General features: G+C 50.7%; 1 protein-coding gene across 1 annotated transcript in view; it reads right to left on the bottom strand.

Moving 5' to 3' along the window:
- COL15A1 (collagen, type XV, alpha 1) overlaps positions 1-27660 on the bottom strand; it is a 102057-nt gene that overhangs the window by 16540 nt on the left and 57857 nt on the right. Inside the window, exons 14-31 of the mRNA XM_012638303.1 lie at positions 27304-27396; positions 26028-26153; positions 24795-24857; positions 17484-17519; positions 16934-17074; positions 16668-16736; positions 16088-16123; positions 15899-15982; positions 14961-15026; positions 13118-13153; positions 11124-11186; positions 8624-8692; positions 8481-8516; positions 5824-5877; positions 5667-5726; positions 4175-4243; positions 4024-4065; positions 1510-1555 (exon numbers count right to left, since the gene is read on the bottom strand). Coding sequence (XP_012493757.1) covers positions 1510-1555; positions 4024-4065; positions 4175-4243; positions 5667-5726; positions 5824-5877; positions 8481-8516; positions 8624-8692; positions 11124-11186; positions 13118-13153; positions 14961-15026; positions 15899-15982; positions 16088-16123; positions 16668-16736; positions 16934-17074; positions 17484-17519; positions 24795-24857; positions 26028-26153; positions 27304-27396 — 1189 coding nt within the window. The remainder of the gene's footprint in view (positions 1-1509; positions 1556-4023; positions 4066-4174; positions 4244-5666; positions 5727-5823; positions 5878-8480; positions 8517-8623; positions 8693-11123; positions 11187-13117; positions 13154-14960; positions 15027-15898; positions 15983-16087; positions 16124-16667; positions 16737-16933; positions 17075-17483; positions 17520-24794; positions 24858-26027; positions 26154-27303; positions 27397-27660) is intronic.

Below are 27660 nucleotides of genomic sequence, written 5' to 3'. Positions count from 1 at the left end.
TCCAGTCTTTATACAACAGGGGGCCCGGAAGGGAGCCTTTCAGGAGATCAGCGTTTGGGAAGGGAAGCGGTTCCCTTTCTCCACCTCCCTAGGTGGGATGGACACTAGGCCTTTGAGTTCCTGGTTTCCGAGAGGTGTGGCAGATCAACCCACCAACCCCCTCGTGCCTAGAGTCGGGGTCACAAAGTGCAGATGAGGTTTGGGGGCTCAGGCTTTCCCAGTGTGGGGGAAGGAATGTGAGCATCAGAGGCGTGATGGTGCCAGTTGTGGGTCAGCAGGGAGACGCAGCCACATCTCACCAGCGCTGGGGGAGTGGCTTGGGACCGAGGACCTGGACAGTGGATCCACACCAAGACCACAGGCAGCGGTGGTCAGAGAAGAAGACGATGAGCTCACTGGTGGGAGCAGTAGTGACGACCCACAAGCCAGTAGGAGGAAGGCCAGCTCACCACAGCTGGCACGTTCCAAAAGGTCTGTTCCCTCCCCCTCCTTCCAGCAGAGCCCCTCAGGGCAGGGGAGCAACTGGGACGATAAGAAATCAAGTCATCCCCTGGGTCCCCTTGCACTGGGGTAGAGGAGAGCCTGGAACTCAATCTGAGCAGGGGGTGTAGAAACAGCCTGGACTTGGTAACCAGAAGTGACAGAAAAACCGTGGGGCCAGACATTATCAGGGAGACCGTCCCCTGGCAGGCCGGGGTGGCACAGCAAGCTGGAGGTGAATATCGGGAGAAGGAGGCCTCCCCCCATGTAAGCCCCAAGTGTCTGGACTCCTCAATCAAAAGGGGGATACATGGTGTGGCAGGGTGTGTGGGGACAGAGGGACCAGAGGCCCCTGTCTCCTGGCCTGTCCCTCTCTCATGTGCCTGCATGTGGCCACGAACACGCTGGTGTTTCCTAATCAAACACTCCAAGCCAGCGCTTCTCACACTTACTGTGCACACAGCTCACCTGCAAGATTGTTAAAATGCGGGTTCTGATGCAGCAGGACTAGGGAGGAGGGGGGGGCCTGAAGTTCTGCATTTCTAATGGGCTCCCAGGAGATGCTGAGGCTAACTGGTCCAGGGACACTTTGAGGGAAGAGTCTTCTAAGCTCCCACGCCCTTCCCTGGATTAGTTCTTGGCATATTAATAGTTAGTTTCACTTAACAGATTCCAAGTGCCTGGGAGGCAGGAACTGCAGGATTCGACTGCCTCAGCCCAGTGCGTGGGATGATATCAAGCAAGGAGTAGGCATCAGCGAATGTTTTATGAACAGACGAACACATGAATGAACAAGCGGCGTGCTTCCTGCTAGCTGGAGGCTCAGCCAAGATGGGCAGGACAGACAGACGTGTGCTGCCCCAACCAAAGAGGTGCCCAGCCCCACAGCCACTTCTCCCACCACACACAGGCAGACCTTCCTGACCACCTAGTCTGTGCCCAGCACTGGGCAAATGAAAACCACCTTCCTCGGAGCTACTAGGGTGAGGCGATGTCCCAGAGGAACATAGTGGAGGAGGAAGTGTGTACCGTGAAAGGTGATGAGTTCTGGATTCCCGGGATGAGTGGTGCCAACCTGGAAAGAGAGGAAGGCGTGTCAGACACTGCCAACCCTGCCCTGGCGTTTGCATGCACAGGCAGCCACTGCGTCGGGGGCATGTGGCAGAAGAGGTGATGCCACGGGGTCGGGGCTTCCTTTGGCTCTGCAACCCCTCAAACCCTGAGCCCCCCAGTAGCCCCAAGGGCACAGACATCCCAGGCATTCAACTGGGAGGCCCATCACGTAGCGGGGCCGTGGGAGACAGAACCGAGACCTACTGGCCGACAAACTCAGCAGAGGGGAAGCCCAAAGCCTTAAGACAACAAATCGTGGCAGTGTTGGTTTGGCCAAGTACGAGCATTCCTGGCATTCTTTCTTATCACGGAGCACTGATTCATGTGAGAGGTCAGGCATACCAGCAAGCGACGTGCCCAGCCACAGAGCTGGGCCAGCCGTCAGCTTTGCTGAGTCCAAAGACGAGTGTAATGAACAGGAACTAACAGCAGCGGTAATCAGTGAAGGGGGTTATCATTAGGTTGTGAGGGGAGGCTATTCCAGACTCCCCATTAAGTGCCAAGGGTCTGGGGTCCAAGTTATTTTATATAATATTCCTTCCAAGTTCTTTCCCAGATAGCTGCACTTCCTTATCTATTAAGACAAAGCCACCTGCAACCTGGCTTTTTCCCAGTTGATAGGTGGAATCCCAGAGTGGTCCACCCGGAGCCAGGATCCTTCTATGCTTATAGTGGAGGGTCACAAGATGCTCAGGGGTCACTAAGAGGAGATGGGAGGTGGAGAGGGAGTCTTCCAGGAAAAACACTTCTAAGTTAAGGATGGAGGCTGGAGCACCAAGCCACTGTCTTGTAGTTATGCTGATAAAGCTCCTCCATGGCGGTACAAGCTGTAAATTGTTCGGGTGCTGAGAAGGGCTGAAACCAGAGGGGGCTCATGGAATGCTGGATGTGAAAGAAGCATTTCTGTTTCAGAAAGGCTATTTCGAAAGCAAGTTAGGAAATGCCCAAGGCCCAGCTCCCACGGTGTTTGGCCAGGCAACATTAAGTCAGCAACTCACCAAAAATGCTCTGAGCCCACCTTTGGCTTCTTTTGTGCAACTCCACGGCCCCCACAGGCCCTGGTTACTGCAAGAGTCCTAGCACGGGTCATGGTAACTACCCTAGCATTTTTATAGTCCCCCAAAGCCCTTGAGTACTGTCCCATGGGTTGGCCCATTTGCAGCCTGAAATCATGTTAGTTGGGGGAGGCTTCTGGCACTAACCCACGGTGGCACCTGGAGCCAGCCCTTTCCTGTCTGGGCTGTGGTCTCTCCTTCTGTACCATAGGAGGTGGGATGCAGCAACCACTCAGGAGGGCCCTCCAGCCAGTTCTGACAATCCATGTTTCTCTCCAGGCCACGGCCAGCAGGCCCTTTAGTCACCTTACAGAGGCGGGTCCTGCCCTCTGCCTTCCAAGCCAGAACTCCCAGGCTCTGGGCTGCAGACTTGGATGCCTCAGAGTTTAGCCGTGGACAGATGTCTGGGAAAACACGCAGCCAAACTGCATCACTTTGAAGCCTCTGACCCAAGCCTCATCATCACCTCCAACAGGCATCAATTACAGACCCACTTCGGGGAATATTTCTAAATTGTAACGTACGAGCTCCCGAGAGCAGAGACCACACCTGTCTAGCTCACCCCTGTGTCTCCAGGGCCCAGCAGAGTACTTGGCACTCGGTGAGTGCTCAGTAAATATTTGTTGAATGAATGAGACAACGATTATGCACGGTTTTGTGACTAACGCCTGTGCACGGGGCTCACCCTCCTCAGGTTTCCGGACAGAAACAAGTCTCGTAATATGGGTGCGCCCCCAGGGACAGTGCTGCTGACTGGCTGGGGGACCAGGCCAGTGCCTGATCCCTCGGAATCGCAGTTTGCACTGCTGCCTAGTGGTCAGGAGACACGAGCTATGGTTCTAGTTCAGGCATGTCCCGCGGCCTGGGACAAGCAAGTGAGCTTCTCTGAGTCACAGTTTGTTTCCTTATTATAAAGTGGCAGAGCTAATCCCTGCCTGTGGGAGTTGTGTGCTGTGCAGTAACATGATTGTTGGGAAACGACAGAACATAGCTACAGATTTTAGCCCAAAGTTCCCAATGCAAAGACCACGGTTGGCATTGCTTTTGTTCCATCTATATTTTTTAAGGGGTCTATTTTCGCTAATTTTATTCTGCTCCAACCATGAAGCTCATGTGGTCACAGAAGACATTGATTTTTTATTATTTGAAAAGAAGAACCCTGCCAGTGTGTGCACCCTTACAAGATCCAGTATATTTCATTGCCACGCTCTGTTATCTAGAAGCTTCTAGTCACTTAAGGGTCTAGACACAGGTGACAGAGACATGAGAGAGGACATTTACTGATGGAAGTGGCCCAAGACAAAGGTTGATCTTTTTCTCCAAGGTGCTATCGATGCCTTAAAGCCTGCTCTTTAAGGCAGTGACTGCTACTTACTGGCGTTTTGCAGTGTGGCCGGACAGGAATTGGGAAAACGGCCTGTGGATGGTGAGAACAAGAGAGGTGAGGCCATCAGGACCCTGACTCCAGCTTAGGCCAGCCCCGTGCCTGACCCCCCATGCAGGTTTCCCCACCCATCCCAGCTTACTCCTTTGATGTTAATCACTGCCCCAGGTGGTCCAGGGGGGCCTGGAGGACCAGGTAAGCCAGGTGGGCCCTGAAGAGAGAAAAGAAAGGCTGTCCCTGAGTTCAGGGTGTCATGAGTGTAGGGGCGGCTGCAGGACACTTTCCCTGGGGTCTGGGAACACAGCAAGGAAAGGAGGGTCCTCTGAAGCCACTTCTCCTTCAGGTGGGCCCATCCCTTCCACAGGGCACATCCACATTCCTGATCTCACAGCATCTACACAACAAACCACAGAGGAGACAGCAGAGCAACAAGGATTCTCTGGTTAACACATGCAGATAATGAGGCCCAGAGAGGGGAACTGACTTGCTCAAGGCCACACAGCAACTTAGGGCAGAACTGAAATTGCAACCCAGATTCGGACTCCCGGAGCAGTGCTTAGTTATGGAGCCTACAGCCTGTCTATCAGCAAATCTCTAGTGTGAAGGGGGTTCACGTGGGGACCCACCACACACACACACATGATAGGGTGCCCGGGGGAGTGCATCGGAAATGCAAAATTAAATGCAAAACTCTTGTTAGATAGCAGAGTCATTTTCAAAGCCAAGTCAGCCTGGCCTTAACACCATGCACCATTTTCTCCTTCAAGCCCAGAGGTCTCACAGCAGGAGACGGGAGGCTCTGAGGGGCAGGGGTAAGGAGCTGAGCCAGTGCAGAAGCCGTGCTGACCACTCTCAAGACAGCACCGGTGTCTGGCTTACCTACCATGTGCAGTGGGCTTGGTGAGTGGGAGACCCTTAATGCTTCAGTAAAATTGTATTTCTGGATTTCTGGGCATACAAAGCAGAGACAGGGTGGCACAAACAGAAGCAGCAATGGGCTTAGAACTGTGTTTGCCTTTTGCTTTGGTGCTTATTAGCTAGGGGATCTTCGGTGGGTGTCTTGACTTCAACAGGCACCAGTTTCCTCTTATGTCTCATGTGATAGTTATCACAAAGACTAAGTGAAATATTGTCCTTAAAAGCACTTTGCATAGTGTCTGGTATGCAGCAGTTGCTCAATAAACACTAGCTTCCTTCTCCTGGCCCCCGGACCTATTGATGCTCCAGTGTTTGCCACCTCATGAGGCCCTACCCAAGTAGCTGAGCTGCCCTTGACATTGACTCGTAGCACGGACTGAGCCCCTAGTGATGTGAGCAATCTCTGGGACTTCATAAAGGAGGGGAGAGTCAGACGCCCTGGGATTTGGAACCACATTCTGTGAGCATGCCAGGACGCTTTCTCCCTGTCTCCCTTGGGATCTGCATGAGGAAGCCTATGCCCCACTAAGGTGCTATGGGTGACAGGGACCCTCCTGAGAGTGAGCCGGAGGACGGGGCTGGGTGGCAGGACCTTTGGAGGTGGTGGTGGAGGAAGAACAACATTCCTGAGCATTCAGTCTGCAAGTTCACCGGACCCGGCATTCTCTCACCCGCCCTGGACACCAGCCTCCGGCCACATCCCCCCAGGGACTCACCGGCATCATGACCCCTCGATCTCCTTTGGCACCTTTGGGACCATTCAGTCCTGGTCGACCCTGGAACCCACAGGAGACACCTTAATAAACCCACCGCCCATAGGCCAGCCTGGCCCATATGTCCTCCCCTTCCATCCTAAGGAACACTGATACCTACAGGTCGTCCGGGGAGGCCAAGTTCTCCTTTGTGTCCTGGTGGTCCTTTGGGCCCCTAGAGGCAAAAAAAACACCAGGTCAGAAACTCTGGGTTCAGAGAGATGGGGGCTGTCAGCCTGCTTCTGTGGGCAGTGATGACAGTGAGCCACCGACAGGAGGAAGGGGGCAAGGAGCAATGATAGTACCCACCTGCCCGGCTCCCTGCCTCCGGCCTCTGTGCTCTCAGCCAGAAGCACCTGCTCAGCCCCATACCGCGCCCTGCTTTCCTGCAGGCTCCGGCCCAGCCCAGACTCTGGACCCAGCCCCTCAAAGTCGGGGCTCACCGAGCAGCAAGAGGTCAGAAGCCCAGGGCCTCAGCTCCCTGGTAGCTGGGTGCTGGCCAGCCCAGAACGTGGACCTCTGCCCTAGGTGTCAGGTCTCAGGGCTCGCCAGATCCTGCATTGTGAGTAATGCAGCCCTGGCTCACCCCCCAGGCCAGCTCTGCCTAATAACTCGCTCTGGGATTTGCTTCCTGCCATGCTCCGACCTGTCCCTATGGACCCTATCTCAGTGCTGGCTTTCCAGCTTCACGTGCTTCTAGAGCCGCTGTTCTGTTCCAACCTCCTTCGGGAACCCTCCTGCCTTCTGGCATCTGGGATGCAGACCACTTGGCTGACAATGCCACAGATGATTGTCTCTTCCTAGAACATGTTCTGCTTCTGATCTGCACCTTCCCACTCCTGTAGCTGGGTCTGCCCTATCTCCTGGAGGAATGAATGCTTTAAGCCTGGGGCCCTCCAAGGTGCTTCTTCCTGTTACCATGATTTGCCCTGAAAAATGGCAAATAAAAACTGAGTTGAAACAGGTTTGGTGTGTAAAGTACCCAGTCCATATTGCTCTTAGGGAAAGAAAAGCAAAGGTAGAGGGTTAACAGGGCATAGGCCACTTGGTCATTATGTTCTAGTGCAACACCTCCCAAATGTCAATGTGCATGAGAATCACCTGGATCTTGTTCAAATGGAGACCCAGTGTGTCTGAGGTGGGGCCAGAGGTTCTGCATTCCTAAGAAGCTCCCAGGTGAGGTCAGTGATGCTGGTCCATGGACCATACTTTGAGTAGGAAGATTCCAGTGAATTTGAAAAGGAGTTGAAAGCTATGCTAGTCACCAGGGCCACAGCTAGCCCATATGGCACCTTTATGCAAATTAGAAGGTGCCCCTTACTGCCTGTGTTTGGCAAGCTGTGCACAAGCTGTGCCTCGCTGGGAGCTGCTGGCCACCATTGCTAGCTATTTGTATTTTCCATAATATTGGAGGTTAGTAAGTAGTTAACCAGCGGTTAACACAAGACTCTCCCAATCTGTCTTAGCCCCCACTACCCCACTCCTGGTGTCTGTTCTTTGGTCCCTTAAGTCCACTCCGACTTAAGGTCCCCAAGTCCATCCTGACTTAAAGGACCAAAGGCCTCAGAAGGTCTTTTGAAGGACACACATTGGCGGTTATGGGCCGTTCATCAAGTACGCATGTCTGTTACAGAAACATGAGGTCCTTTCTCCCCAGGCTTGAGATCAGCTGTAACCAGACAAGCCCCATGTACAGTTCTATCAAGGGCAGCTTGTCCACTGGAGGCAGCGGGGTGTGGGGGAAAGAGCCTGGACCCAGAGTCCGACAGGCTGGCCTCAAATCCCCACTCTGCCACTTAAGCTGTGTGACAGCAGGCAGGCTATTTAACCTCTTTGAGCCTTGGTCTCCTCATCTATAAAACAGGGGTTCTGATATTTACCTCTTAGGATTGTGAGGATGAAATGAGATGAAATATATGAAGTTTCAGAAGTGTCTGATCCTTAGCAGAGCTTCTACACCTGAACTTGCTTTGTTTTTTGGGGACAGTGGGGGGAAATACACGACAGGGAAGTTTAGGGTTTACCCTTGAGAGAAACGGGCTATTGAAAAGCCCACGTGGGTTATAGATTACTAGAACAGTAAGGCCAGAAGGGCCCTAATACCATCTGGTACTAATCCAATCCCTTCAACACACAGATGGGTACTCAGAAGCCCAGAGAGAGAAGAGGGCTTGCTCGAGGTCTCACAGCAAATGAGTAGCAGATTCAGGACTAGAATCCAAAAGCCTAGAGAGATTTCGTGGGGTTCCTCTGAGGGGCTCCCTGGGCAGCTGGCAATCTTTAGCTGACAAGGGCTGCGGTATAACTGTGAGCGCTCACCACCACCCGGCTCTCCCCTCCTTCCTGGACACACAGAGTAACCACATTCTGGGGCCCCAGGCATCTGAGTTCTGGCCAATGGAAGGTGCCAGAAGTGATGTTCATCGTCTTCCACAGTCTCTTCCCCCTCCCCAACCTCAGCCTGTCATCCGGAAGACCCCAGCGTGACCTTGAATCCACAAGACGGCAGAGTGTTGGAAACATCCTGGGTCCCTGAGACACTGCTTGCAGGAGAGATGCCCAGTGGGAACAACCACCGTGGCCTTTGCAAGGGTGAGAAATAAGCTGCTATTGTGTTAAACCACTGAGATCTTAACTTAATTACAGCTAGCCTATCCTAATACATTTTGCCACATCCTTTGAATTTTCACAGCTGGGACAACTAAATGCAATGGAACCAGAGTATGAGAAGTGCTTCAAACCCCAGTGCAGACCCAGCTGAGACATGCCCCGGCTTACCATTGGTCCGGGGGCCCCGTGCACTCCAGGTTCACCCTGAAACAGGAAGACATGTACTTGTCACTCAGAGGAATGCTGTATGAGGCAGAAACCATGGGAAGCCAAAGCAGATATGTGTCTCCAGGGTCTGGTGACATAATTACCTTTTTCCCCATCAGCCTTTCCAGAGGAACGTCCCCCGTCAGGATGGCACCTGGTTCTCCTTTCTCGCCCTACAATTCAGAGAAGCTGTCAGTGAAGTCGGGCCTCCTCCTTGCCACCTTGTCCAGAGGTTCACAAAGACCCCTCAGTTGTACCGCCATGATTTATTTCTCTTGCCTTCCCATCCCTGACCCCACCGCTACACGTTACCTCTCACTACAGTATTGCGACAGCCCCCTAAATGAATGGATGTTCCCTGAGCCATCCCCTCCACGCGCCGTCAGAGTTACTGTCCTAGCACACGGGCTGTGGTCTTCCGCGCCCCTCCAGGGCTCCCACTGATGGCAGATCTCCATCCTCACCCTCAGCGCCCCAGCATCCAGCCCCAGCTCGGTCCTGTCTACCTTTCCCTACGTGGTGCCCTCAAGGCACCGCTGGCTCCTAATACATGTGGTAGCTTGTTTTCCTAGCAACTTGACTTGAGATCTGTTCCCACCAAGAATATTTATTCTTGTCAGAACACCTGAAATTAGGCAAGAGATGAAGGTATAATCATTAGAGCCTCTCTCAACACAGAGGCACCAAATCTCCATGTGCAACTTTGTCTCCAAACTCCAGGCTCCTGTGCCAACACTTATACTGTTAGGCAAAGCTATCCTAGATGCTGGGAAATAGGAGATGGGCAGACTGGTGGCAAGGACACAGGATCTTGCTCCCAATCATGTCCTCAGCAGAGCCATCTACTATTTCAGAAGGCTTCTGAGAAGATACATGTCCAGAGAACAAAGCCAAGTAGAAAAACCTCCTATGTGACTCCGAGGCTTTGGCCCCAGACTTCAGTGCTGGCTCCTGGGGAGCTGGGCTGAGCCGCACAGAAGCCTCCTTTCTACGGGCTGAAAGTGGCCAGGGCAGTGGGACCAAAGCAAGCAGAGCAGCCTCTTCTCTCCATCCCCCTAAGCCCACACCTGGTATTTGGGTCTTACCACTCCGCTGGTGAGGAAAGGCAGTCCCGAGCACGCCAGCAGTGAGAAGAAGCAAGCACAAAAGCATCAGAGGCACAGAGAGAGAAAGCGTGTTTGCTGCGATGACCGGAGCAGAGCTGCTGGGCGCCCATCCCAGTCATTCAAGGTGGCAGGGGGCTAGGGACGGGGTGTCACGTTGGTCCTTCTAGATCCACCTGACCTCACTACACAGGAAACAGAGTCTTTAAAGCAAGAGCTGCTCTTGCTTGTCTGGGCCTCCTATCAAGCCAGAGCTGCCCCAACCCCATTCCATCTCTGCAGGAGATGTGGCAGCAAAAGCATCCCAAGACGTCACCTCCTTGTGGTGCCAAACCTTTGCCCACACACCGAGCACAACCTCCACACCCTAGAACAGGGGTCCACTGGATATGGGAACCTTTCTCCTCCTCTTTGGAGGCCATTGTAGACTGGCGGGGAGAGGAAAGGAGGAGAGACGCCTAAGCTCCCTCCTCCCACAGAGCACACCCACCCTCCTGACTCTCCAGGGCAGGCTCAGGGGGTCGCACAGTTCTCCCACTGGCTCTGTACCGACCTCCCTTCCAGCAGTGAGCATGCTCTGTCAGCTCTTTGCATGTGTTCCTCACATCTATGTCTGTACCCCAGTGCCTAGTACTGGCGGGCACACCTTAGGGCAGCTATGACTGAAAGATGGATGAATACACAAATGGGTGAGGGGATGAGGGAATCGCATCTAGAGTCTTTGCAACCTGTTTATGGATGTCACTCTCCCCTTACCTATAAAAACCAGCTTGGAAGTTAATTCTAAGAGGCAAACACAGAAGGGTACAAAGATCAGTTTGATAGCCTGGGAGCTCTCAAAAAGTTCTCTGGATGCTAAATATCGACTCCAAAGATTTTGGACCAAGACTGTCATCCAATTGAAGAATGTCCCAACTTATAATTTACATTTATTAACATCCATCCTATTCATTAATTATACATTCTTTCATCCAATGAGCATTTTGAGTACTATTTGCATACCCTGTGCTAGTATGGGAGCTATGGAAAAGCAGCTGGCGCGATGCCTGTCCTCAGGGAGCACACACTCCAACGGGGACGCCCCGCGGGTGGTTGGACAAAGCACACAACACATGATAACAGCATTCAAGGGAGTGTCCAGTTGAGTTCTCGTCCTAAATTATGGTGAAAATCAATTTCACCACCTATGGTGTACCTTTTCATCTCATGGAGGAACCTCGACATTCTACTAATAAAAGTTAACAGCTGGAGAATGACTGCTAACAGGTATGGGGTTTCTTTTCAGCATGATGAAAATGTGCTAGAATTAGATAGCGGTGATGGCTGCACGACCTTGTGAATCTACTAAAAATCACTGCATTGTACAATTTAAAGGGGTGAGTTTTATGGTATGTGGATTGTATCTCAAAGAAGAAAAATGTTAACAGTTGCTTTCAGCCAATTTGAAATGGTTGGCAAATTCCAGAGCCCAGTCCCACCCACCCACCTGGGCCTCTCTCACCTGTTCTCCTTTTAGTCCTGGAAATCCAGGCACGCCAGTGTCACCTTTTGGTCCTCTAGGGCCCTGGAAGGAATAGTTGTAGGGTATTTTGTTGTTTAGGATTAAAATGCTCTAATTAATTAGAAAAGATTTTGTTTTCAAAAAGTAGAATAGAGCATGCCATTCCCCAGGCAAGTGGAAATCATGATGAGCCACGAGCTATTGTCTTAACTTTAAGTGGCCCAGAAATTGCCATCTGGTGGAAGGAAGACAGCACTGAGTGAGGAGGCCGGGAGGCCCCACGCCTCTTTGAACATTGGTTTCTTCCAACTGGTGCTACTGACACAGTCTATTATCTGGTCCTGCTGCCTCCGCCTACCTGACAGCTCCCCCAGCCCACCCAGCAGCCTGCCTCCTGCATTCCCGTTATAGGACTCCCATCCCTTCTCTGTTCTCCCTGCCTATGAGATGGGACCCAGGCACCCTCGTCTGACACCCCAGCCCGCCGCAGCCAGGCCTCACACCTCACCTTCTGCACCACCAGGGCTGCCTCCTTCCCCTCGGCCTCTCTGCACTGCCCGCTCTGCCCCAGAGCAATGCCCGGCAGGAATGCCCACCCACCCCTCTGCAGAGCCGGCCAGAGGCGACGACCTCTTCTCAACTCCAACACAGACATGAAAGTCTGTGACAATGACTCACACGGCCACAACGTCTGTCCCAAAAAAACATTTCAACACTTTATTGCTATTTAACTTTTCACAAGTCCCTGTCTTGTCTTCTGGGTAAAAGGGTGAGCTACCCATTATAGCAGTGACTTTCAAATATTTGTTGTAATTATTTATTGTGAAACTCTTGTCTCTCCTTTTTTTTTTTTCAAATAAAGTCTTAAATGAAAGCCTGATATATAAAATATGTCAAATGGAGCTCCCCTGATTGGAAGTCGGTGGCCTCCACACAGGATCCTGCCTGTGTGGCCCCCTCCTTACTCTCTGCAGTGGTCCTGGAGGGTCCCCGTGGAGCCTGGGACTCCCTCAGGAACATAGAACCACTCATTTAGAGGAGAATATGTTCTAGAACATTCCCCAGGGCTTGGAGCAGCCAAGCAGGGCTGGATCTCAGAGGTCTTGCCCCTTCTGCTAACCAGCATGTCTTCTCATGGCCACATTCTTCCGTTTTTTGATGTCTAGTTAACATGTACTTTTAGTGTCATCATAGGGTATGCTCCTTTAGAAAATGTAAAAAGTTCAGCAAATTATAAAGAAATAGAAAAAGAGACCACTTATAATTTTCCACCATCAAGAACAAAGGTCTCTTACATTTGTGACAGGTTTCCTTCATTTATCTGGAAGCAGCACGTGGCACCGGTTGGCATTTCAGAGGTGCAGTGGCTTGGAGAAATTGTGCAGGTCCCACCTTGAAGGCAGACCCTAGGCCTCAGCACAGGCCCAAACTTTTAGACAAAACTAATCACTTTCTATGCAGAAATGCGTTTTTACTTTCCAAGGCGAAAACCCCATCAAGGTGTACGTAGGCTATTAATTATCAGACTTCTATTCCATGGTGCACCTCCCTTCCCACTCTCCCTTGCCACCATCCTATCTCTCTAGGCACTTTATCTACTGGGACTTTATCTACTTGAAATGCTTGACTCATGCACTCGAATTCAGAGCAAGCCAACTGCTGGCTCAGGCTTCAGTTGGTCTGGGGGAAGAGATGCGAGTGAGACCCAACTCTCCATCATTGTTCATAGAACAGGCAAGGGAAAAAAGACAAGGACACAAACTACTGTTATTTAAGGCAGAGAAGAGCTACAGGAATGGTGACAATAAAGGTCTACAGGACTCAAAGCAGGGGACACTTCCAGGCATCCCCTGGAAGCAATGAGAAAGGTTGATCAATAAGATGGCGCTAGAGTGTGGTCATGTAGAGACGGAGGAAATGCCATTCCAGGTGGAAGGAACAGAATGAGCACAGCCACAGGACACAGATGGGAAGATGGCTATGGTGGTACTTACTGGAAATCCTGGCAGCCCAGGCGTACCGTCTGGCCCCTGTGACACACCAAAACAAAGCATGCGGGATTAGGGTCAGCATTTCCCAAGTCAGCAAGAAACTGTGCCTGGGGCCCACTCCCTCCCAGCACCTTCCAAAGGCCTGAGCATGTTCCTCCACGCAGAGGGGGATGAGGCCTGGGAGGGGGAGGAGCCCTGCAGGATCACACAGCTAGTGAGGGCCCGAGGTAGAAGCTGCGCCTGGGTACCCAGAGCCACTGCGCCTCCCTGGAGCCAGAGCTCAATGCTTTGTCACAGCCTCTCCCCCAGGAAATTGCTCAACGTTTGACATCTCTGGGGGTGATGAAAACAGCCTCAGGCCCCCGATAAATAAACTCTGAGGAGTAGGGTCAGGGAGTGGGCTGGGATATTTGGGGTGGAAGAAAAGAACTACTGGAGTAGTTCTTTTAGTTTAGGGATGTGTTGGAGGGACTCAGTTCTTTTCCCTTAGTAGGAGTGAGAATTTTAAAGGACCAGCCAGTTTAAAGTACCCAGGACACAGAGAGTTTGCGCTTCACGCCACAGGGGGCCGGGACTCTTCTTCCTGACAACCTGAGACACTTGCAGCTATTAAAGGCATACGAGTTTGGCAGAATCTATCTATCTATATATGTATGTAGAGAGAGAGAGAGAACACCAGACAGTGACAGGTCTCTCCCCACACTGTATACATCACGGGCTGGAAAAGCATAAAGGTGACATCCATGACTTGAGTCCTCTCAGAGAGGGAGCTGCCACTGAGTAGGATAAAGCTTGATCCAGCTGTGTTTTCAAGGGGCACCTTGAAGGTGTGGATTCGCCCAAGGGGAGGGCAGTGAGTGGAAGGAGGTGGGGAAGAGAGAAGGGGTGCAGGCGTGGTAATGCCGGGACTACTAGAACAGATGCCCCATCTCTGGATTTACACGGTCAGTGTGTTGCTTTAGTACCAACCCACCTAATGCCCTAAACCTCCCATAGTCTGGGGAAAACAAAGACCCACTGTGAACAGACTTGTTTGTTAGCGGGTTTGTTCTAGGGTTTGATTACTGGGGTGTTTTGGATTATCTGTTTTAGCGGAAATCAAGGAAAGGGAGCCCACCATCTCCTTTGGCACCCTTGAAGCCATGCGATCCTGGGTGACCCTGGCACCCACAGGAGACACCTTAGTAAGCCCACTGCCCACAGGCCAGCCTGGCCCCCGTGTCCTTCCCTCACGTCCAGTGCAAGAAACACTGACACGCTCTCTCCCCCGCTGGCCAGCAGGTGCTGGGAGATGCAACAGGGATCTGTATGCAGGCTGCAGGAGGAAGCTTCCTTCCTCTTAGCTTCCGTTGTGCCAAAGACACAAGTCCATTCTGTGGACTTGCAGAAATAATGCGTCTTCTTTGTGTGTTACTTTCCTGATCTTAAAATGGGGCTAGACAAATTGAAACAAGTCACACTCCCTCCTCATGCTTCAGTTTCCCAAGAGCACAACGATAGGTCTTTCTAGGCTCTTTCTGGTCTGTGAAATAAGATAATGTGAGTAAAAATAGGCAAAAGTGTTGCACAGGTGTCAGTTTGTTTTTTACCAAGGACCCTCTGATTTCCATTACACACAATTCTGATGTATCGGACCAGAAGCTTCCACTGCATCGGACAAAACTCTCCACATGATCAAATTAATGTGACAGTGGCTTTTCAAAAATGCAAAGTTCTCTTTCCATTCTCCTTCGATATACTCTAGTTCTATGCTTCAGGAGCTAACGGATTCCAAAACCAGTCCAACTTTGCTAGAACAAGGATATGTGGGTAGGAACCTCACTCCAGGGCAGCTGTGGATACAAACCGGAGGCCCTACAAGCTCAGGAATGCCCGACAAGTTCATGGATCCGTGGGTGATGTTGATCAAAGACTGAAAAGAGAAAAATCAGACAATGAGGACAAAAGATGGCATGTGTCCCGCCTTGCTCCTGGCAGCGAGGCTTTAACTGAAGCCGCCCAGCATGGCAGAGCATGGCAGCCACTGAGAATGCTCCCAGCCCTCTGCCAAGTACACCCTCCCTCCCACTTCCTAGAAAACAGCCCTGAGCTGCCTTAGCACTTTCCTCTTTTAATTCATTTTAAAATTACACAATACATGAATGTCTTCTCTCTTTTAAGATTTTAAAAATATATATATGTATAGCTGTAGAAAGCACATAGTGTTGGGATATGCGTGTGTGTGTGTGTGTGTGTGTGTGTTTTGTCCATGTGGTTATTTTACATAAATGGCACCAGGCTGTATGTATTATTCTTCAACTTGTGTTTTTCACTCAACCATATTGTGTAGAGATCGTTCCATGTGGAATTTCAGAGTGTGGATATTTTTAGCTTTAAGAGACTGCCAAGGAGCCGTCCAAAGGGGCCATACAGTTTACACTTCTACCAGAAGCACACGAGATTACATTTTCTCCACACCCTACCCACACTTGGTATTTTTTAATCATACTTTTTTTCCTCTTTAACTTTAGACATCCTTTTTCCAGTTATTTGGAGCTTTTTGTCTTTCTGTTGTCTATCAGCATGATGTTATTTCTCTAGAAGGGCCACACTTTCTCACAAATGTGATGTCTCAATATTGGGTGGACCGTGATCTGGTCCCAACCCACATTCCAACCCTCTCAGCAGCGGACGCTGGCTGTGTGCCCCTTGCGTAAGCAGCAGCCCTGACGTGCGGACAATATTTTCTCCCCTTTAGCAAAGGCAGGAAACGTGTAGGCAAGCTCCGACCTGGATGGTACTCACACTCGACAAGAACTCCACGCGCCCAGGTGGCCCCCTGGGCCCAGGGGGTCCCACAATGCTGGCTCCATCCATCCCCCTGTCACCCTGGTTACAGCAGCGAGAAGTGAAAACAAAAATCACTGTATGTGGATAATGTTCCTAGAACCAGGCTGGAAAGTCCTCCCACCCCCACCTCCGGATTGACCTCACCTTGGGTCCCCTCTCTCCTTTCTCTCCTTTGGGACCCTGGCAAAACAAACAGATACATGATTATTCTTCCAACCGCTTTTCTCACACTCCATCTCTCTTCTCGTCTTGCCATCTCGCCCCAGGCTCTCTCGCTGATTTCCTCCGTGCAACAGGAAGAAAGGATGACGGGCAAATTCCCCGTCCAGAGTCAGAGAGCGACAGGATCAGAGCTATTAAAAGATGCAGCTGAGAGAAGCGTCTGCCAGGAGCACAGGGTGTTGAAATGGGGCAACAGGAGGGCGGCGATGAAGCAGAGATGCTTGGTGGTAAAGGACTGGGGAGGGAGATGGGGACAGAGAAAAACAGATGAAGAAAGACAAGGTGGGTTTCAAGTTTTCTTCCCACATGATGTTCTGTGCAAAACTCCCGGGCTGCTTCTCAGAGAAACAGGCCGCAAGTGGCACCTCGTCTCCCCGCTGCACAGCTGCGGGCTGGAGGCACTGAGAAGGAGAGTTATTGAGAGAGGTGAGCCAGGATGCACCCACAGTCCCCTCGCTCTACTGTGGCAATCCTCATACTGAAGGTTCCACAGTCAACCTACACTAGGAACCACAGGTCCGGAGATTCTGGGTTCATGCAGCAGACTGATACTTCCAGAGCCTTCAGTATCCTGGGGAAGGAGGAAGAATGAGAATTTCAGATCCAATTTCTGAGTGCCCACTTGTGCCAGGTGTGCTGCTGGGAGTTGGGGGCTCCGAGGGGAGCTGGCACAGCTTCTGCCCTTGGGCCAGCGTTCAGCCAGCTGGTCTTTCCCGCAGCCCTTAATGCACATTGTTCTTTAACCATCACAGAAAGGGAGGAAAGTACCTCAAATCCAAGTCCCATTGCACATCCAGGGCCTGGGGGACCAGGGGGACCAGGAGGCCCTGGGGGTCCCATGATCCCAGGAGTGCCAACTTGTCCATTTTTCCCTGGGGGCCCTGGTAAGCCTCTGTTGCCAGGGTCACCCTGTAAGGAAGAGGAAAGGCTGATTACCCAGCCCTGGGTTCACTCATGGAAGGAACAACAGCAGAAAATCACTCTTGGAAGTTAATTAGGTTGATGAATTCTCTGATCGCTACTGCTTAATGGTACAGAAACGGCTGTCTTGCTAATTGACATTTACTTGGAGATGGGCTGACGCACTCGTCTGAATGCATTTGTAGGGAGGGGTGGGGAAGGAGGAAACAGGGAAGGGTGTTTAATCCCCACCATCCCAGCTGTTCTGCCTTCCCCAAGCCATTCCTTTGAGACGTGTTTCTCTCTGCTCCGTGACACTTATACATTCAATACTCCAGCCCAACAGTCCAATTATAGTAAACCCAAAGAAAGGGGAGTCAGAAGGGAGGAGAAAGCTTATTTCTTTTTTTTTTTTTACCTTTTCACCAACTGAGCCATTGGGCCCTCTTGCTCCCTGAAAAAAACAAAAACAAGGGCCAATTAATATACATCTCATTAGGTAGGTTTAGAAGAAAATGCAGAACTATGGACTCTTAAGTAATAGGATGTTAAAATGGGACTCTTTCTGTCTGGTTCTGCCTGATGTCTCCAAGCTGAGCACATTATAATAGAGGCCAGTCTGCTAGGCAAATCTTGCTGGAAGCTTGTGAAATCCACTTTTCAGCCATCAGCTCATCACTTTCCTCAAGAGTAAACCAGAGAAGCTGAAGATTAACCAGAGAGAGGTCACAGAATCCCCTTGCAAAGTCATCAGAACCCTGGGGTGGTCCCCTCCCGCATCCCTCCATGACAGAAGTAAAGGGATGTTTCCCCTGCTCTGAACCAAGGGAGGGGCTTCAAGAACTGCTATCTATCCCCCAGACTTTTGGAGATATGGGGGATGATGACTGACTCTCTTCTGGAAAGATCTAAAGATGAAACGTTGGCTGGAGTAGCCCCCAGGGGACAGAACAGGGGAGGGGTTACACATCCACCCCCAGTGGGGACCACACTACAGTCTCCTGGGGGGCTAGATGTGGATCCCACAGAAAGGAGCCAGCTGTGAGCTCCAGGCAGGGGAAAGAGCAACAGGCGGCGGGAGGGGTCAGCTGCAGGTCACTGCCCTACATCAGAGGACTGCAGTGGGGCCCCCAGATGGAGACTCTCTGAGGAAACCACAAACGCACCTGTGAGAGAAGAAGCCAGCAGTTGATGGACACACAGAAGGTCCTGACACTGACTATGGTGTATCAGCCATCTGAGACTGTGCCCTTCCCCCAGTCCCTGTTGTCCCTGGGCTCGAATCCCCTCCATGCATCAAATCCATAGGAATGACAGAATGAGTAGTTCTAAAACAGCCACGCTCAAAAATAAGACGGGGATCCACACTGGATCTGAAACAGGAATGCCAATGGGAAACAGACGGGGAAACTGAAGACAGGCTCAGCCACCGAGAGAAACCGCGGGAAGAAAGATCCCTGCACAGAGGTGGCGGGAGCCAGGCGCAGGGCATGGCCATGGGCAGTAGGCAAGGGGACACCCTGAAATTCTGCAGCATTAGCCAGCTCGGTGGCACACACCTGTAGTCCCAGCTACTCGGGAGGCTGAGGTGGGAGGATCACTGGAGCGCAGGAGTTGGAGATTACAGTGAGCTATGATCTCACCACTGCACTCCAGCCTGGGCAACAGAGCAAGACCCTGTCTCTTAAAAAATACTATAGAAATTCTGCAGCAGGCCAGACATCCAGCTCACCTTCTCCTCTCTTCTCCCACCCACTCCTGCTGAGGAGCAACTCTGGGTGCCTTAATTTTAGAAGAACAATAAGAGTTGCTTGTTGGGGCTAAGAGATGGGGCAGAGCCCCAGGTGACTCTGGGAGGTCCAGTGGCACCCCAAACTCGGAAGATCAGCTGCCAAGGTGCCCAGCTGATGGCACAACCCACTCCTTCCACTCCCTTCCTGAAACCTGCAAGTCTCAGAAATAGCTACTGCTCACCTCCCCAAAGTCTGCACAGAGGCAGAAAACAGACTAAAGTGGACCCCAATTTTAAAAGCAAACACAAGCAAGAAACACCAAACATCTGAGGAAAGGCAACACTATGAGAGACAACAAAGTCAACCACAGAATACACACCAGAGGAAACAGAGTTAACAAAACAATGCAGTCAGCACTTTAAGTAAACAATGTGTGCTCTCGGACAGAAAAGGGAGGATGAAACAAGGATAAGCTATTGTGAAATAAGAACAATGGTTATGAAAGAGAACCAATTAGAGATCTTGGAAACAAAAATATAAAACTGTTGAAGAACTCCACAGAAGGACTGAATAACAACAGGCACACTAGAGGAAAGAACTAACACAGAGACCAGGCAACAGAACTCTCAGAAAGCAACACAAGAAGATAAAGCCCTAGAAAGATTAAATAAATAGTTAAGAGATACAGAGGACAGAACCAGAAGTTCCAACATCTGTGCAATTTCAGTGGCAGAAGGAGTGAATACAGAGAATAAAGAGAAAGCAGTATTTTCAGAAAACATAGCTGAAAATTTCTGAAAGAAACCACAGAAGTCTCCAGATTAAAGAGCACCCTCTCTCCCTACCCCTAAAAGGGATCATAGAGTACCAAGAAGGATAAATGGAAGAATAAATTTTGAAAAGAATCCACATGTAGTTACCATGCAGGGGAATTTCTCGATACTAACAATAAAGAAAAATAAATCTCCAAATCTGCCAAAGAGAAAAGTCCAATGACCTTCGACACACAATGTGAGAATCAGAGCGAAATCTGACTTGTGTTTGGCAGCACTGGGTGCTGGAAGACGGTGGAGAGCATCTCCAAATCACCAAGCGCGAATGACTCTGAACCTAGGGTGCTGTACCCAGGCAAATGAGAACAAAATAAAGACATTTAAGAATTTTTAAACATCCGAGGTCTCAGAAAGATCTATGCCATCTATAGATCTCTGAAAATATGACTAGAGGATCTATTCCCACAAGAATAATTAAAGAGGAAATAGGGCACAGGAGGCCTGTTTCCTCTTTAAAAATGTGTTCATATGCTATTTTTATAATTAAAATTTAATTAGAAAAAATGCCTAGAGTTGCTCTGTCCTGCAACCTAACAGCCCTGAAGCACTTCCCCAGAGTCCCATGCTTCTGCCAGGACACAGTCAGGGAACAGGGGGCTAACTCAGCTTGCAGGTGCCTTCCAGCTCTGACCCTCTGGAACCCCAGTTGAGGATGAGCCTAAACCCAGCCCTTGGGGTAAAGGAGAAAGGAGAAAGGTGAGCCCATGGCTGCCCAGCAAAAAGACCTACACACCATGGGCAACCAACACACAGCAATCTCCTTGGCTCCTTCGCAGACCGGAAGCCCATGCTCTTTGCTTGGAGGCTGCGCTACCCTTCCTCAGGGACCTGGCTGCCCTCCTGGGTGAGGTTCGTGGATCTGCCAGGTGAGGGCTGCCGCATGATGCTGGAGGAAGACAAATGCCTCACATATGGAGGCATGCACGGGACGTGGGAAAGGTTCTGTCTCTTGCAATGACAATTCCTTTGTTTTCCTGTTGGGAGACCCTACCCAATCCTTGGCCTTAGGAGTGGGGACTGCAGGGGTGAGGATGGGGTAGGCCCTGGGCCTCTAGGAGGAGGCACCTGGCTCTGCAGGCAGGAAGGGTGATGATGGAGTGGCATGGAATTGCTGCAATCAAAGCCCTCTGCAGGGGCCCCTGAGGCAGCCTCAGGGAACCTTGGCAGCTCCCTGGCACAGGAGCCATGGGGGGCCATTCTGAGATGGGAGGTGGGAGGAGCCGGAGTGTTCAGTGAAGGCAGTAGCAGCCGCTGGGCCCAGCCACCTTCCTGCTCCACCAGGGAGAAACTAAGCGTGACCTTCCACTCAAATAATTGGGTTCCCATGTTGTTGCCTAAACCAGAGGCTACAGTTTCTGTGTCTGCTTCTCTTGGGTGTGACTGGTCACGCTGTCGCCTACTGCCTGTTGCCATCTGCCCTTGACGGAAGTGCCAACCTTATGTGTCTCTCCAGTAACAAGTTAAACCACCATTGGGGCTATTGTGAAATAGAATCTAAAGTAGCCTCATCGCTGAAAACCTTATAGTTGTGTTGCCAGTTGATGCTGTTAAAGAAAATGATGTCTAGAAAGTAAAAAACTGTATTTTTTGACTTGCCTTCTCTGTTCCTTTCAAATCAAGAGTGCATCTGTAGGAGTCTCAAAGGAAATTCTAGAAGATACTTTGGATCTTGATTTATCTGTCTTAGATGATTTTCTCCAGCTCGTACATGGTAAAAAGATAGTATTTGGATCTATTCCATTGGCTCACAGATACGGTGGCCATCAGTTTGTAACATGAGCAGATCAGCGTGGGGGTGGAGGAGCCCACCCACCTTACTAGAATTCCTGTGAACAGACAGGGTGGAAAATGGGAGCTCCAATGAACAGGCTCACACTCCCCAAAGGGTGGTGGTGGAGTTGTGCATCCTTTCTTAATGAGAGAATTGTTGTGCAGTGAGGCCATGCACTTTCTCAGAATTCCAACTGGCAGAGCTGCAGGTGTGGTTGTAAGTGGCAAAATACAGAGATACCAGTTCCACAATGGAAACCTTGCAATGAATGAGGAATAGTCGTGCTGCATGTTGCAAAATCATGGTTTAGAACTCACTAAATGTTGGCTCATTATGGTGAACTGGATTTACTAAGGACATTACCAGGTTTCAGCACACAGGAACATCAAAGAACCTAACGGATACATGGATTTTTTTTCTTATTGTGACATTTGAGACAGCACAACTTACTGCCTTTTGGATGCCTGTTGGTTTCGTGCCTGGTGTTTGTAATACTGATAACCAGGCTGTTATCCATTACAATTGACTATGGTCTATTTGATTTTACAGAGTTCTATCATCCAGATGTTGTACTGAACACTACTGATGATGAAAAAGGATATAAAATGGAACATGTGTCATTTAAACATGTCGTTACAAGCTCTAAACCCATTACTGAATCCTAGGCAAAAGCCGCTTGCGGCTCTGTTCTTTATTATACAAGATTTAAAGAATTGTGCACAGACAAATTGGGATTACTCGGAGAAAGGGAAGATGATAACAATTCAATCGCACTTCTCATACATCTTATGGGAGAGACAGAAGCTGATTTGACAATGACAGTTCAGCAGCACAGTGAAATTACTCAAAGGTAGTTACTGGGAACTCAATGTTCCTCAGCAATTCTGGGAACTAAGGAAAATTTCCAAGCATAAACTCTTGCCTGCCCAAGTGTCCTGGTACCTTTTGAAACTGCAGAATAACATGAATGGTTTAGATTCTGAAAGAAGAAAAACAGTGACCACTGTTACTCCTAGATATGTTCTGAAGAACCGCTGGCAGAATCTGCAGTGCAAAAAGCAGAAAGGAATGTTTTCTGCCATCTTCTCTGACAAATTCCTCAGCATTCTTTCCAGAAACATCTCCAGCTGAGAAGGCAGGCAACCCCTCACCTATTCCTTCTCGGGCTAAAGGTGTTAGCGTTAGCTGCTCCTCTTCATTTTGGAAAAATAAATTAAGGAATACTTCTATTGCTGAACTCAGCATACAATAATCTATCTGATAAATTCTTAATGACCATCCACATTTTGATCATAATCCAACATTTGATAATAATGATTATATATAAATTAAAATTTTTTCCACCTAAATAAGCCGAGCCTTATTCTTTGGCGGGGGGCGGGGCTGTGTGTGGGGGGAGGGTAACTCCACCTTAGATAACTGCCTAGACTGGTCTCTGTGCCCTGTTCATGAGAAGGGAGGCTGACTTCATCGAAGCGTGAGGAAAGACTTCCCTGCAAGTGGCTCTACCCAACCGTGGAAGGCACTGCCTGGACAGGGAGTGAGTTCCTTGTCACCGGAGGTGTGCAAGCTGAAAGGCAGATATTACGGTGTGGAATTAAGGGACAAATGGATCATTGGATCTTACATTCTGTTACATCCCTGAGATTGTTCATTTTCTTTAGCACATTTTTGTTATTTTACATCTAGAATATACTCCTTGCTTTATTTCTTTTCTTTTTTTTAAGGTAATGTCATGTGCAAGGTTTCCCTTCAGCAGATGCAAATTTCCAAGTCCTTCAAGGGTCAGCTTTTACTTGGTCAGAAAGCATCATATACACAAAGTTCAACAAACTGACACTCAGTAACTTTCAGGGAAAACCAAATAAACAAACAAGTGATGGATGCCAACAGCCATCCTGGACAAGCTTGCGGCTCTGTGCACAGCTGATTCCGGGAGCAGCTGCAGAGTGCGCCTGCGCGGTGCTCTGTGCGCAGCTGTGGGCATCTTTCAGTGCAAGACCGAGTACGGGAGGGCTGTGTGGGGGCGGGGTGGGGGAGGGAGGCGGTAAGAAATCAGGTAAGATGAGTGTAGGTCTGTGGTGTTTCCTGCAAAACTCAATTTCTCATGAAACAGTTGGTACATGTAAAATGAGTTTTTCAAAGTTTGACAATTGTTTCTTTTTCTGAGAAATAAGCTTTCCACGAAAATTGAGTTACTGTTTCAACTAAAATAAACACACTCAAGGGCTGATGGAAACTAGAAATGCAGTTCAGTGACGGTGGTGTCTAGTAAGTCAGCATTTTCCATGTCTTCATCCGTGAGGGGGGCACGGAAGGTCCCCTCATCCCATCCCAGCTGGGCTGGCCTCTGCCTCCTCTGACACCAGGAAAACCCACTGGCCACGTCCCTAGCACGAGGCTCACCTTGCCTGCATTGCCTCCCTTTGCCAGGCACGGCCTGTCTCACCAAGCAGGCTGGGAGCCCTGCAGGGGCAGGACTCACCGTCTCCTGACCCCAGCAGCACCAGCGAGGGCTGACAGACGGAGAAGGAAGAGAATGAAGGCAGGCCAAACTCTGGGAACAGCAGATGAATGGTGTCTGAGCAAGTTTCATTCATTCATCAGATGCTCAGAGGCCTGTGCAAGATTCTAAGGGTGCAGGGGCAGTCCTATGGCTCTACGTCAGGGTGAGGGTGAGGAGCAGACAGGTAAGAGAACACCTGTGCTGTCATGGCTAGGAAGGCTCTCACAGCATGAATATTGTGCTAATAGAAAGTGGAGAAAGGAGACTTTCTGCTCACAAAGCACTGGGGACGGCTTCCCAGAAGATGTATCTGAACTGGACCTTGGGGGACAAGGAAAACGATGTCCCAGACGGGGAGACGACCACGTGCAAAGGCCAAGAGGCTGGCGGGAAAGAGAGACAGCCAGTGCAGGCTGGGAAGGGCTGGAGGTCTGCACAGAGTGAGGGCTTGTCCTGCAAGCAGTGGAGCTCTGTGAGTTTTCTCAGTGGCCAGGGCAGTGACCGACAAAAGCCTGCTACAGAAGGTGGACGGGGCAGGAGGCCAGAGGGTGGAATGTGGGTGGACAGAACCGGGCAGTGATGAGGCGAGAAGAGATGAGGCCAGCTCAGGGGGAGAGAAAGGTGAGAGATCTGGAGGGCAGACTGGGCAGTCCGGGCAACTGACCCATCACAGCAGGAAGGGAGAGGAGGGAGGAGCTAGCGAAGACTGTTCACTGAAGCTGGGAACACACGGGAGTGGGCAGAATGAGTTCCGTGACAGGGACATCCAGCAGAGATGCCCAGTAGAGAGTCAGGCACATAAGAGGCAAGGTCTGGCAGAGGGGTCAGAGAGAGAGGAGTGGGCCTGGGGGCTCCCACGTGTTGGAACCTCCCATGTGCCCCATACCTTCTCCCCTTTCATCCCGGGAAGGCCGGTGACTCCATCAACTCCAGGCTGTCCTTTGGGGCCCTGGGAACAAGAGTGACAATCAGTCCACAACATCTCTGCTAAGATTCACGTATAAACCCTTCCTAGGAAAGAAAGACAAGCTTGGGAGTGGGTGAGGCTGGTGGGCCCAGGGCCTGGTGTCAGGTCCAAGGCAGAAGTACCAGTCCCTAGCCCCAGCTGGGCCACTGCTGACTGTGCACCTGTGTCCTTTGCTCCTTGGGTCACATTTCCTCCTCTGTGGGCAGGGTTAGACTAGATGGTCTCCAAGGGTCTCGCACCCCAAGCCCAGCTCTGATGTCCTATGATTCCTGCATTTCCTACATAGACACTCCGCAACTTATGATGGGGTTACATCCAATAAGCCCATATATCTTAAGTCAAAAATGCATTTTTTTTTTGGAGACAGGATCTCACTCTGACACCCAGGCTGGAGTGCAGTGGCATGATCATGGGGCACTGCAGCCTCTCATTCCTGGGCTCAAGCAACCCTCCTGCCTCAGCCTCGCCAGTAGCTAGGACTACAGGCATGTGTCACCATGTCCAGCTAATTTTCAAATTTTTTTGTAGAGATGGGGATCTCACTATATTGCCCAGGCTAGTCTCAAACTCATGGTCCCAAGGGATCCTCCCGCCTCACCCTCCCAAAATGCTGAGATTACAGGCGTGAGCCACCACGCCTGGCCGACAATGCATTTAACACACCTAACCTACTGAACCTCATAGCTTAGCCTAGTCTCCCTTAAACAAGCTCAGAACACCCAAAGTCATCTAACAAAAAGCCTACTTTATAATAAAGTGTTACATATATCATGTAATTTACTGAGTGCTGTACTGAAAGTAAAAACAGAACGATTGCATAGGTACTCAAAGCATGGTTTCTACTGAATGCATGTCACTTTCCCATCGTCATAAAGTCGGAAAATCATTAAGTGGAACCCCCGTAAGTCAGGGATCGCCTGTACCAACCATGATGAAGCAGCAAAGTGATGTGTAGGGGGAGGGTTTTCTTGGCTGCTGCCCCTTGCGAGTCTCGGCAGCAACTCAGATGAGGAGTATTTCTGTTTACAATCTGCCAGCTGCTCTCTGCCCACTGTGAGCCTTAGACGGTGCTGGGTCTGCAATCTGCACGCCCCTCCGTGGCTAATGCAAGCCCCGTGGCCACAGAGAGGGGAGAGGACTTCAGTTGCTCACCGGGGGCCCGGGTTCACCAGCAGCTCCATCCTCGCCAGGAGATCCAGGGGGTCCCGTGAAAACATCAGTTCCTGGTTTTCCTGGAATCCCAGGTGAGCCAGGTGGGCCCGGGGGACCTGGAGGACCCTAAAACACAGACACTCTGTTAGAGACGGTGAGGGAGGGTCAATATACACTCAGCATATGTATTGCATACATTCTCTCCATTTCTTACAACAGCCCTACAAGTAGCCATTGCTGTTCCCATTTAGCAGATGGGGAAACAGAGGCTCAGTGAGATAATGTGACTCAAGGCTCATACGTACACAGTTAATTACTGGAAGAGCCAGGATTTGAATCTAGGTCTTTCTGAGCCCATTATATCATGTTTTCTCCCGAATGGGTGTATACAATAAAGAACCAATTAGCTGGAATTCTCAGAGGTGCTCTGGCTAACTTAGTTTTCTGATTAACTGTGATGTCAGTCAAACACAGTCTGTTGGTGCAGCCTGGTTGTTAAAGTCCCCCTGGAGTGTCCTAGTCTCTTTGGCCTCTGAGCTGCCTGATCCCACCAGCCTGGGAGGTCCACGCGCTCCATCCGTGCATCCACCAAGTCAGACCTTTCCAGCCCTGGCCACTAGGAGTGGGCCAAGGGGCAGCCCAGTGGAGCTTCTAAGTGGGGCTTCAGCACAGGGGCACCCACAGGAGGCGGGGAAGTGAGGTTGGGGTCCCCGGGACAGAGGCACCAGCTACAGCTGGAGGGGGGCTCTCCACGGGCAATTTAGAAAGGGACTGGGGGAGCCCCAGACATGGGAAGGTGGCCAGGGGAGCAAGAGGCCCCAAGGAGGGAGAAAGAGGAGTCTGGAGAGGTCGGGAGGGGGTTGCCTAAGTGTAGGGAGGATTTCGAGAAGGTTTTGGAAGCCAAAGTATGAAATGCTACCGAGAGAAGAAGCAGAAGGTGTCTCTCATGAATAGGGTGAGAGTAGGGAGGTGGGGACTTGCAGGACCTTGCTGCACAGCAGCCTACTCCAGGCCGCCAGCGGAGGGAGCAACGTGGAGAAAGGAGGGCCTGAGTGTAAACGTAGGCTCATACCCATGTGGAACAAAACGAAGCTCATCAAAGGGGAAAAGTTCGAACATATACAAAAGTCAAGGAAAAATGAACGCATGGATTTGCCGCCAACAATCCTCACCGGTGGCCGGTCTGGTTCCATGTATCACCCTCCCCCGTGTCCCTCCCTCCCGGGTGGTTCCGGAGGCAGCCCTGGACACCAGCCCACGTCATCCTTCAACTCACCCTCAGCAGCTCCTCGCTGCCCATCTGGTCACCGGAGCCAGAGCCGACATCCAAGCCCCAGACCGGGCCGGAGCCCTCCACCTCCGCTCCCACCTAAGAGAGAAGAAATCCCCCAAATTTTCAGGCAACTGCCAGTCTCCAAGGACAGCCATGTCACCAAAAATTGTCCCATGTTCTGTAGCCCTATAACTTCTGTTCCCAACTTTCCTTGTGGCCTTTTCTCGCACTCCCACTACAGCTACCTTCCTCTCCTGCAACTCCCAGCCGTGCAGCCAACATGTGGCCAGTCCTCAGCCTCCTGTCTGCCTTTCAAGTCCCTACTCATCCTTCAAGACCCAGTTCCGCAGTCACCTCCTC

Source organism: Propithecus coquereli, unplaced genomic scaffold (assembly GCF_000956105.1).
Source record: "Propithecus coquereli isolate 6110/MARCELLA unplaced genomic scaffold, Pcoq_1.0 Scaffold128, whole genome shotgun sequence".
NCBI classification, from domain to species: domain Eukaryota; kingdom Metazoa; phylum Chordata; class Mammalia; order Primates; family Indriidae; genus Propithecus; species Propithecus coquereli.
The sequence above is the reverse complement of the archived record's forward strand: the minus strand, read 5'-3'. Positions and strand labels throughout refer to the sequence as shown.